Below are 13104 nucleotides of genomic sequence, written 5' to 3'. Positions count from 1 at the left end.
GCCTCTTGAAAGGAGGCTTCCGGGCCTCTTGAAAGGGGGCCGGCGTCCCTCGTGAAAGAAGGCTTTCCGGCCCCCTGAGAGGAGGCTTTCGGGCCTTTTGAAAGGAGGCTTCCGGGCCTCTTAAAAGGAAGCTTCCGGGCCTCTTGAAAGGAGGCTTCCTAGCTTTTTGAACGGAGGCTTCCCAGTCACTTGAAAGGAGGCTTTCGGGCCTCTTGAAAGGAGGCTTTCGGGCCTCTTGAAAGGAGGCTTTCGGGCCTCTTGAAAGGAAGCTTCCGGCCTCTTGAAAGGAGGCTTCCGGGCCTCTTGAAAGGAGGCTTCCGGGCATCTTGAAAGGAGGCTTCCGAGCCTCTTGAAAGGAAGCTTCCGGGCCTCTTGAAAGGAGGCTTCCGGGCCTTTTGAAATGAGGCTTCTGGACCTTTTGATTGGAATTGTACTAAGTCCGACATTATGCATTTTTGTCCGAGGTACCCCCTGGGGCTGGCAAAGGTACCCCTGGGGTACATGTACCCCAGGTTTAGAACCGCTGATTAAGAGTAATGTGGTGCCTTAGCGGAGAATTTTAGAGCGTGATTTTTTTCTGATGAATATCATTCTAGTATCAAGAACCTTACACAACATAAGTGGAAAGAAATGTGGGCTGCGGACGATCTAGGAAAATTTTGCCATTGATTTGCCATTTGCCATTCATTTTGCGGGCACTGCAATTGAAAATTTTCAAAAAAATGGATTCATTCAAACCGAAGACCAATAACAATTTTTTTTAGTAAATTTGATACCAACCTGAACAGGTTTAGTTTTTGTTACATATTTGCTTTCAACATTGCATCAATCATGTGTTGCAATTGTTCAGTTAGAAATTCCTAGAGCAGAATACTGCCTCTCGTCTTATCTATTTCGCATAGGATTGAAGCAAACAAACATTTGTAAATGCGGAGAGTGATATGAAGACTTCGATCATCTCTTATGGTTCTGCGAAAGATACAATGACCAACGTACGACACTTACGAACGAATTACAAAAACATGGCCGAACGGAAACAACCAGCATAAGAGATATTTTGAGCATGATGGATCCTCCTGATAAAATCAACAAATTTATTAACAACGCTAAAATAGTTCTCTGACAAATGTGTTTGAATCGAATACGAATACAGTTCCTCCAACATTATTTTATTCGCACTTATAAAATTGTGAAGGGCTACTCGGCGCTTTTTTTTTTTTCAATAAATTCATGTATATTTTTTTTGTTTTTTTCTTATAAACTATTTTACATCTCGATATTCTTGTACCTCCTTGAGCAACACACGGTTATTCTTGTTACTCAATAAATTCTCTGGATTGAAATTGTCTTGTTTTTTTTTAATCTTCCGTTTATTTGGAAGGCGCATTTGCCGTGAAGCGTGACGGAGCCGAAATCAAGTTTTATAATCCTTTTCTTGATTCTTATACATAGTGTTAGGAAATGGTCTTGTTGATAAAACATAATCCCGGGTTTGGTGATTTACTGATGATATTCTAGAAGCAAGACAAGGGTATGGCTAGGACTCCGATGTATGGCCAAATAACAGTATTACTGTTTTGATTTTCTCATAAAAGGAATATGTTATGATTGATTAGAGGCACAACTTTATTGAGATAACTCGCAGCGAAGAGTTTTAATTTGGGAGGCCTTGTCTCGACACTTTATTCCTTCTGAAGTAATTCGACATGCACTCAAATACTAAGGATACGGTTAATGCTACAATAAATCTTACAACTTGTCGCAGTGGCACACCCGAACAGGAAAAAATCAATCCAAGAAACTTTAGAGTTAGTATTTGTCCAATTGTTTCCAAAAATTTCACTGCAACTACATAATATGTTGACGTGATTCGTCGAAACCATTAAGTTCATTCCACCTCTCATTCGTGTATCGAAATTCACGGAATTGTAATCAAAGTGCAGTGGCATAATTTTTCTCTCCTCAACCACGTTTTATTTCAGAGGCCATATCACCTTCCAATCACGAGTTTATCCCCATCGCCATGGTGCATGGTAGGTGCGGGCGTGGTTAATGCCCGATAGGGCGAAAAACGACCTATAACTTGATTAAAAACTACCCATACGGCTGGCCATGTTAAATGACCACCGATGCTGCCCGTAGGCAGCAGCATCCCATTCGAGTTGATGTCTTAATTATGCGGAAAATTGTCCATGCAATCATCTCCCCTCGACTGTGCGAACTGCCCAGAGGGTCTGGTCGGTGATGGTGACTTTCCCCTTTCTTCTACGGTGGAGGATGAATAGAAATTTGTTCGATAATTTCGAAAATCAGATATAATTATTCTGTAATACAACAGTATAGGTCATCATTATTACTTCAATCACGAAAATTATGACTATAAAATCTCGCATATTTTTGCTTTAGTGGATGTGCTGAAACTCTCCTTGTAATATTAATTGATTCAAGTTGTAGTAGAAAAATCTACTGAAATGACTTAATTAACTATAATAAAATTCTAACTTAGCTAACTTCAATTGGTATGAAATTCTCGATTCTGAAAGATCAAATGGAAATTTTTCCAATCGGGATCGAGCTCCATCTCAAGATGATGACGATGATGATCGGCGGCGATGATGCCGCATGTACGCTGACCGTGGGGTCAAACGGTGTCATCGCGCTGCTGCTGCTGGAACCTATGTCGTTTATGGAAACACATAATGCACTCAACAGCTGAGGCTAAGCTCATCGATGCAACCAGCATCAGCAGCGGAGCCCGTAGAGACTGGGTATGTGTATCGTGGAAAGATGAGCCCTGTTTCCCCCCTCGCACTGCACTGGGGCCGGCGGGAGGATAATCCTCATGCATATGGATGATGGCTTTAATGAAGTACCGATTCGACGAAACATACTCCACAATGTTCCATTCCGATCGATGCCACTATCGGGTGTGCAAAGTGAACGGACTCCGTGGGGAGGTGCGAGAGACGGTCTAATAGATTCTCTCGATTGCGTTATGCCTCCTCTCAGTCGCATAGAGTGGGGTTATGTGATATAAGATTTGATGCATTCCGCACATTTTTAAGCATAAAATATTCTGCTTACTATATGACATTCAGAGGCATAATTCTACAACAGAATTATTAAAATATTATTGCTGACATCACGTACCCTCATTGCTCCAACCTATCGTAAGCGCCCGACGAGTAATTATCACAAAACAGAGATGTTATGGTTTTTCTGCGGCTTTAAACGTTGTCCAATGGCCTAGGGCTTAAGCTGGGTCTGTCGGTCGGCCGTCGGATCGATACTGATCCGGTCCGGCCTTTGGTCTCGGGTTCCACCGGTCCATGCATTGCCGATTGGATGGGAACGGGGATGGGTCATGCGAGGAGATTGAACTGTTTCAGATTTCCCCACCGATATAGTCGGGTTGGGATTTAAATTTCAATGGGGCTAAAAAGCCTTTTCCGCTTGCTGCTTGTGGGAGATAAGCCTCCGGTGTCAATGAATATGCAAATTGTTGTGTCGCTTGAAGATGCTTCGATGGTAACCATGTGAATATCTTCGAAGGTGGCAGTGAATGAGGCTGTCTTGATAGGAATTTACGAGTGATTTGAGATTTTAGGCTACATTAAGTTTGATTCAATCGAATAGCGTAACATTGCATTGGTAGGAAATCCACTGAACACCTTTCTGTGAAAACAATATGTCTGGTGTCTGAGAAACTTGATACGATATGAATAATAGAATAATGTTGGTCGTGCCAGCAAAATCTTGTGGAGCAAGATAATGGTGTTGTGGTTTTCGAACTCACTGGATACAATATAGTTTATTCAATCATATTGTTAAGTTTTTTTTAATCATTTATGCTTATACATTCGATAAAAAAGAGTTACATGTCTGACATTTTAACTAATTGTTTGGGTAAAAGCAAAATTGCATCGTGGTTCTTGTTGACGAACCTACCAAAAATTATATTCGATTGATCACCATTTCCCTTCTACCTACTTTCAGTGGACGTCAGCGTGGACGGGCGGCCCATTTGTGTAACCCTTTGCGACACCGCCGGCCAGGACGCGTTGGATCCCCTGCGGCAGCTGTGCTACCCCGGTACCGATGTGTTCCTGCTGTGTTTCTCCGTTGTGCAGCCGGAATCGTTCCGCTCGCTGGCAACCAAGTGGGCCCCGGAGGTGTCCAAACTGCGTGGCGCTGTGGTTCTCGTCGGAACGCAGTCCGATCTGCGGAACGACCGGAACACAGCGCTCAAATTGCAGGTGAGTGCTTGGAAGATTTAGAGCAAGCGGTAGTCACGGATATTAACGGTGTTCTCAAATATTTTAGATACAAGGAGAGAAGCCCGTCCCGGTATCTGCGGCATGGGACTTTGCACGGAAGATTGGGGCAAAGTACATCGAAACGTCCTCACATAAAAAGGTAAGTGCTTGTTTTTTGTGCAATTTTGTACGTTGATTTGGGATATGAGTGCTTCGACTATGCGTCCGATTTGGAAATATTGGGCGCATTCAGTAGCCGCTAAGTTGCAAAGGCCGAAGGAGGCCTAAACACCAGTTTAGCGTACTGAGGGCCATGGGTTCGAATCCCATCGAAGGAAAGTGGTTACTTCTAATACATTTTTCAAATCAAATTCTTCCACATAATGTACACATTTACATCGGAGTTTTTCAGAACATTGTAAATTTATGACTATGTCGGGTCGCTAATACCCGAAAAATAGGCAATAATTTTTGATTGAACCAAAGCAACTTAAATTGATAGGAATTTTCTCCACAATACAAAGCGCCATTTCACGTTGACTGCAGACTGTCGAAACCCTTTCTGTAGTAACCGCCGGCGACGGAAATGTCTCTTCGCAGGCGTCTCCATAGCGTCTACTCCGATTGTAATTCTGTAAAAACTCTTCTTGTCCGATTTAGTCTCACTCTCTCCTTTTCTAATGTAAGAATGTCAGCCCTGATAAGGCCCTCCCCTCGGATATGTGATTTTGATGCGATGGGCTATGGGGCAAGTCCATACAAGTAGGTGGCCGAAAATATTTTCACATAATTGCTGCGATATTTTACACTTATTTCGATGATTAATGCCTAACATATGTTAAATAGTTTGTTTTGCCGGTCGTTGTTACTTCTAAGGTCTCCAAATTCCCTTAAATATAGCCATTTGATCTCCATTATATACAACTCTGTTATCTACGTACGTAATGAACATGTAGCAGCAGGATTTGAATGTATATTTTATTATGACACAGACCTATAGTATTCAAACTAGAAAATTGTGTATTGTTCTGAGTTGTACAGATGTGCCAAGTCGCCCAAGGACTTCATGGAATACAGGTCTATGCATCTACAAGCGTTCATGATGCTTTCCTGGCATGATGAGTCCGATTTTTTTAAGAGCTTGTTCCTAAACATTCTAGGAGTTCGAGATAGGATAAATACTGTTTAGAACTTTTAGAATATTAACCCTTATAAGTCCATTGTTTTTCATATTAACTTACTTGATACTTGATAGATTATGGGCTGCTTCCTCTTGGTGAGGCCGTCACCAGCTGCATAACACAGTCTATCACGAAGCCTATGTCATCTTCCAAGTTATATACTCTCTCTATTTAAGCGGCTTTTGATGCTCTTTTAGCACATGTATGAAATGGGTATCCAGCCCATAGTAGTCTGCAGTATATTATTAGAATACCCATATTCAGTGTTTTAAAATTATTATTTTTTTTTCGATAAAGTGATCAGAATCGCAGATTCGCAGCCAACTGGATTTGGTTTTAATGCGTTCTGGGAAGTTAAAAAAAAAGACGTTGGCGAAACTTTGAGAAACTTTTTTTTTGTATGAAACATTTTGTATAAAATAATTTTTATTTTTTCATCGGGCCATTTAAGGATGTTTTACTACCTATTTTTCCGCACGTTACCCGCTATTCGTAAGTCCATGAAACAAGCTTTCAGAAACTTTTGAAAGAGTTGGAAAAGAGTCACTGTAGCCAAATATATTGGCAGTTGAACAATGCATTGGTTTTTCAAAATCTAAAAAGTGCTTAGTTCTGGTGCCTTATCTCGATAACCATATGGCTTAGAATGCTGATCTTCTAGGGTTAATGCTCCAAAGCATTAGCTTTTAGTTGGTCGACTTTAATTACGAATAGGAGAAAATTGATTTTTGAATTTCGGCCACCTGATTCCCCATAGTGCACCGATGCCGATGCTGGAACCGCTCTTCACGGAATCGTGGGTCGCGCGCGCATGAAAGCAGGGATGGCATTGCGCACATCGGTTAGAAACGAGCAAACCATGCAAACTGTCATGCGAAAGAGCTGTCGAAAGGAGATGCGCAATTAGGCCCCAGCTTCTACGTATCTAATAAAGTAAGCTCATTAGTTTCGCCCTTCCGTTAATTGTTATGGGTGCAAATATTATGTGCACCCTTAACGGGTGATGAAGAGGACGAGGCCAAAGGGGTCAAAAATAAAATTTTGCTCAGCTGAGCTCGAAGTGTTTTACAACATATTACACTGCCGTAATCTGATAAAGTGACGTATACGCCATTTTCCAAAAATGGTGTTAACGAGTACTACTCATCGAGCTCTTTAACAGAAAAATGGAAAACATGCATGTTGTAAAATGGTTGTTACGTCACTTTTCCAGATTACGGCAGTACAAACGTTGTCGTAACAGCAATGAACCGAAGAGTTATTGATACTGCAACTTATCTGTTTTGTTTCTGGTATTTCTTCTTCTTCTTATAGGCATTACATCCCCACACTGGGACAGAGTCGCCTCGCAGCTTAGTGTTCATTAAGCACTTCCACTGTTATTAACTGCGAGGTTTCTAAGCCAGGGAACCATTTTTGCATTCGTGTATCATGAGGCTAGCACGATGATACTTTTATGCTCAGGGAAGTCGAGACAATTCCCAATCCGAAAATTGCCTAGACCGGCACCGAGAATCGAACCCAGCCACCCTCAGCATGGTCTTGCTTTGTAGGCGCGCGTCTTACCGCACGGCTAAGGAGGGCCCCGGGTTTCTGGGTTTCTGGTATTTATTTATTTATTTGTTTGTTTGTATCTTTTTTTCATCTGAATGTGTTGTCTACAAGAAAACTTAAAGCTAAAAAGTGTCAATTGTTATAAAAACTTAAAGGACGTTTCCGAAATACTAATGTGCTGATGTCAAACTGGAATACAATGGAACCTTCGTTAAAACGGCGAATCACGACGACGAAGCAGCTGTTAAGTGGAAGAAAGTCCAATACGATTTGTGGTCAATTGGATCTACTACACGAAACCTTGTGCGAGAAAACGGGTAATTTTCCATTGGCGCTTGGTGTGATTTGGCCGGAGGACGGACATCCAATTTTTTACAATGGATTCTGACAGATTTGCCTATTCGTTCTTTTGTGGGGATAAATTTATCCCCCAGTGTCAAATTACCCCGATACTGATTTATTCTGCAATAGTATGTGCGCGAATTTTGAATGTTTATGTTTTTGCAGGAGAATATGATGCAAAACGCCCAAACCACTCAATAATGCAACATGATACAATCATGAGAAAATAGAGAAAAAAATTAGTAAGCTATAAATTAAAACTATTTTACATTCGATTCCATGCTTCAAACTTAAGAATGTTCAACTTATTTGCTCAATAATTCAGAATGCTACTTGCACTAAGCACACGGTATTCTCTATGCCTTTGTTCGTTTTATATCATTTTCATCATCGGAATTGTTTATGTTGCATTCTGCAGTCACTCGTATTGGTGACTCAGAAAGATGTGACAAAGATGGCGTAGCTTGTCATCCCTGTGGATTTGGCTGAATCCCGACTAGTTCATAGATCATGACTGTAAGTTAGCATGTCATCAAACAGGATACCGAGATCTTCACGGATACAAATTTCATCCATTTGCTTCAAAAATATACGTGTTTATTTCCACAATTGTATAATATGTTTGGATCAAACATATTTATTTTTAAAACCAAATTAAATCCCTGTTTGATTTACATACACTAGTACGCAGCCCCTCGCTCGTTCTTGCAAAAGTAAACAAAAACTCGAGACTCGAGTTCGGATCGGATCCGATCGGAAGTCAGCAGAGAAGCAGGAGCAAGAGTGGAGTCATATGTTTTCTTGCTTCCATATTAATGATAAGGATGTTTTTCTGATACAGAAAGGTAAGTAAATGAAATATGAACGTTTGGAATTGTGAAATCTGGTAGTAAAATGCTACCAGAATATGAAAATTGGTAGAATTGATACGAAAATATTATGAGTGGTCTAACCAAAACAATAATATCCATGTTTGCTTCAAACATTTAGCTGGTTGAATATTGTTCGCAGAGGGATAGCCAAGATGTAAGGACATTTTTTTTTAAACTGCCGAAGGAATGATGCTTGGGTCAGCAGAGAAAGACGATTTGATTCTATTTATTGCCGGTCCAACCATTTGAGGTTCGATGCTAAAAACATCCATGCTAATGACGTCGTCTGGTGCATCTCTAATTGCGCTTGGGACGGTGAGGCAACGGAGAACACGGACGAGAAGTGCTCAGCAAAAAGGTTGGATTTATCCTCGCCATTCAATGCAACATCATTGTCCATGAATAATCTTGACGGCAGACCCGATTTCTTCCTCTTGCTGTTTACGAACGTCCAAAACCTCTTGGGGTGATGTCGAAGACTCGGCTGGGTGCGACACATATACTGTTTGTAATTAAATTAACTAGCGGCCATAACAATTTCTGGCGAAAATGAAGATTCTTTTGGTTATAACACCACGATGGTCAGTAAGAGCACGGAGTGCTCTAGCGAGTGCCCGTTTGATATTACGTAGAGCAGCATAAGTCCATGGTGACTTTCTTCGAGGTTTTCGCTTCGGTACACAGGCAGGAAAGCAGTACCATCTAGGAATATGCGGCTGGCCGGTGTAGTTGTCGAATTCAACGGATCAGGGAACGCATACCTGTGACCAGAAGGTGACTAAATAAGACCGGGTTGGTTGAAATCGCCTAGCAGAACAAGTACATCCATCAAGTCGGTCAAGGAGGGTGCATATTCAGTTGCATCTAAGTGTTCTTACATTATGTTGCAGTTGTGACGTCTGTCCGGAGGAATGTACAGTACACCGATGAAAACGCTCCGTGTGGTAATGCTCACTTTAACCCAAAGAGCTTCGATTGAAATGTAACGTCCAACAGCTGACAGGAAGTAAGCGCATTAGACACAGCAACTAAGACGCCGTCGCTGCGTGAACGATTTGTTATAAGAGATTATAGGTCGACTCTGTAAACGCTAAAGGAATCACCGAATAACTGAACTGAATTTATCCTCTCGTCCAACCAGGGGTGGCATTGCGCACCTCGAATCGAATCACTCGATTCGTACGAAAAAAATTCGTTTCGAAAAAAATGTGGCATTATATATTTCGTTCGACTTCATTCAGTCGCAGTACAAGATTTCGAATGGTGCTGTACTAGCTCAATCGAGTATGTTCTGTCAAACGAAATGTAAACAGAGAGAATAAGAGATAGCTGTCTCCGTGTTTAGTATGCCGCCCGCTGGAGAGACAACCTTCAGCGCATGGTGAATGTGAGTAAACAGAGAGAATAAGAGTAATTTCATCTGCGTGTAGCATGCTGCCTGTTGGAAAGGCATACTTTAGGGTCTGAATTGGCAGTTAGTTTATAAACAAGCAAATTGTGCTCAATGACTATAAAAAGCAATATTATTTATTGAGCAGTTGCAACCGATTAAAACATTATGCCGATACGATATGTTTTGCAAATTGAGATATTGTTACGACACAAATTATAAGTTTTATGTTTATTCGAGTTTATGCCACAGATCCAATTTTGAGCTAAATAATTTAAAGTTAAGAAGGATTGGATAATAAAATTACTTTGATGTTTCCATGTGTTTTAGTTAAATGCACTTGGGTCATCTCTTGGTTTTTTTATTTAACTCAACAATTTTTACGTACATTTTGGAATATACACGTTTTTACGCAGATTTTTCCCATAGATTTTTCACGCGGTTTATCGAAATCGTTAAGAAGTACGTGATTGCATATTGTCTGGAAACTATAAAGTACAGTGATCGTTCGCTAATTGGGGCACGACCTCACCCCAACTAGCGAATGCCGTTCGCTAATTGGGGCGTTTTGACAAGCGTCAATGTTGTTTACTTTTGCATTGAACAAAGGAAAATTTTACGCGCCAGAAAATATCGATCCTGCCAAACACGGAAACAAAACGTCAACTCGTTTTTGACATACATTCTGACGTTTAGCTGCTTTTTAATTTGGTTTCGCCCCAATTAGCGAACCTCCAACTAAAAAAGCGCCCCAACTAGAAAAACCCCAATTAGCGAACGTTCACTGTAGTTATATTAATTACATTCTTTCCTTCAATATACAATAATGAAACATTTATTCTCTTCCAGTACAGAAATAATAACAAATATAAATAAAATTTTCAGCAAGAAATGACTCTCGAACAACATTCGAAAGCTATAAAGGTGACGAGCGTTTTTCATTCGACTCGAGTCGTTTTTCAGTGTGCTATCGTGTATCCATAATGCCAAAACATCTCGTTATTCTTGTACCTCCTCGAGCATACTCGAACGATGAGTCGTTTTCGAGATCGAAACGAAAGCCGTAATGCTAAACATGTTCGACTCGATAGAATTTCGTTCTAATCGAGATGCGCAATGCCACCCCAGGTCTCAGTGAGCACATATACATAATATTCGCCTTCGAGTACAGCGAGATAAACGTCGTCCAGTTTGGTCAAAAGTCCTCGGGCGTTGTTATAAAAAAACGCGCAATCCTCGTGATGTTTTTGGGAACAATGTTCTGTAAACGGAGGCAGAGTGAGGAGGCGAATTGCTTATTGTTGATGTGTACTTGCCTGCATACGGATTTTGGAAAACCCCAGTGCCACACCCATATACAGGGCCGGGATGACTGTTGACCGCTGGCATGTAAATGCACGTTAGTGATGGGGGGTCCCGGGGTTTCCTTACGGCTGGCAGGCTTGCATCCCGAAAATAATCGATGATTGAAAGACTGATTTGAAGCCAATTGACTGGAAATGACAACTTCATCAGGTAGGGAATGATCACATATAAAAGCGTACTTGCCTAGAAATGGACCAGGACGACTGAATGATGGCAGTAACGGCTCGACTGTGATTGGAGGATATGTGTCTTACAGAATGCAAATTTCGGTGCGTCCCGGCTTGATATAATTCCATGAGGCTGAGGCCATACTTCCCGGCTGAGATCCATGACAGGAGTAATTGCAGAAGAAGTATCTCGAAGAACCAGTGGCGTCATTGGCTTCCTCGTTTTCAGCGGTAATCGAAATTTTTGGGAACCGTTATCTTCGAACTCGCGAAAAATCCTTCAGCCAATGTGGTTGGGCTTAAAACACTGCTTTTCTGCGAGGGGTCCAATCCAATTTAAAAAAAAAGAAAAATTAAGCCTCCTTCAGTCTTTATCTTAGCGACAAGTTTTATAACATCAGGATCAGGGTCCAAAGATAAACTAGCTTACGCCAAAGCACAGACTGCATCATTAGAAACATTGGGTCTAGTCCTTGATAGATTCAACCAAAATTTACTATCCTTTGCATCATTAAAAATGGGAACAGGGACAACATCGTCCAAAGGTTGCTTTCATCCAATACGGTTTTTTTCGGAGATAGCTGCAATAGGGGAAGGAGGGCCAATATGCCCTTGCTAAGCAAACACTGCTTTATAGTCTTATTTGTAACGCTATTCATGGGTATTTTTACATTATGCTTCAGTTAAACAAGATAGCTAGTTGATGCCATTCAAAAATTGTCAAAAATCTCAATCATATTGATAATATTCACATTTCAAAAAAGTGGTGAGATTCTGTTGCTGGAAAACTCATGAGGCAAAACGCCTTTTAGCTGGCAGCTCCTAGGGAACAAAGCACCATGCGTCGGCGAATCATCATTCTGGTATGGATAGTGCGATGATTCAGTTTCAGGGAACAATACAGGGTAAGACGGCAATACCTTTGATAACTGGTAGTCCAAAAATTCTCAAATGCATTGCCTGTGAGTGAGTGGTCATATAGAAATATTACAGAGAACATGTAATAAAGCTTTTTTGAAAAGTCGTGAAAAAATGGATTTCAACAATTGCCTGGGCAGCTAACAAAGCTTTGTCGTTGGTCTTTTTTTTGTCGTTTGTTTCGCATGCGCATCCAGGAAAAAATGATGCCCTGTTTATTTTGTAACAAACCTTTTATGCAAATTTCACATCCGTTTTATTAACTAAATGAACACATGTGCAAGCATTTGTATGGAACTTGTATTGAGAAAATCCTAAATTTATTTGCATGTTGGGAAGTACATGTTCCTGGTTAACATGTCGTATATTGCAGCAAAGAAATCATTAGAAACATGATTTCAAACAGCAGGTTCCTAGACGGCTTCTAAGCGATTTTCATAGTAGGGGAAGGAGGGGCAAAATGCCCTAGCTAAGCATAGACTGCTTTTATGCCTTAACTATAACGATTTTCACGGGTGTTTATACATCATGCAACAGTTAAACAATATAGCTAGGTGATGCCAGATTAAAATTAGAAAAAATCTCAATCATATTGATAATATTCACTTGTCAAAAAAGTGGTGATATTTCGTTGCCGAAAAATTCATGAGGAAAACGCCTTTTAGTAAGCAACTCTTAGGGAACAACGTACCATGCGTCGGCACATCAGCATTCTGGTATGGACAGTGCGTGGAGACGCGAGTACATTGTAGGATAGTTTCACTAGGGCGTTTTGCCTCGCCGAAATGTTAGATGTTTCATCAAAATGTGGAAAATTTCAGTTTTTCCTACATTCCTATCTATTATTTTGACACTTTTTTCGCCTAACCTACATAATTTCACGTCTAGTTTTATTAAGGCTATCTCAAACATGGTAAATATAAGTGAATACCTAAAAGTCGTTTTGCCCTGTGGGGGGGGGGGGGGGTTTGGGGCCTCTTCCCCTACTTTCACGGTTGTCATATCTACCTCATCTAGTTTCCTGAAGTATGCTAGTTTGTAATGTTTCAAGAGATTCAT

General features: G+C 40.8%; 1 protein-coding gene across 3 annotated transcripts in view; it reads left to right on the top strand.

Annotated features, from left to right (window-relative positions):
• Positions 1-13104, top strand: part of LOC134202104 (uncharacterized) — a 227861-nt gene that overhangs the window by 211002 nt on the left and 3755 nt on the right. For all 3 annotated transcript variants that reach the window (XM_062677185.1, XM_062677180.1, XM_062677187.1), the window contains exons 5-6: positions 3997-4256; positions 4324-4416. In XM_062677185.1, the coding sequence (XP_062533169.1) occupies positions 3997-4256; positions 4324-4416 (353 nt within the window). The remainder of the gene's footprint in view (positions 1-3996; positions 4257-4323; positions 4417-13104) is intronic.

Source organism: Armigeres subalbatus, chromosome 1 (assembly GCF_024139115.2).
Source record: "Armigeres subalbatus isolate Guangzhou_Male chromosome 1, GZ_Asu_2, whole genome shotgun sequence".
NCBI classification, from domain to species: Eukaryota; Metazoa; Arthropoda; class Insecta; order Diptera; family Culicidae; genus Armigeres; species Armigeres subalbatus.
This window is presented reverse-complemented; position numbering and strand designations above follow the sequence as displayed.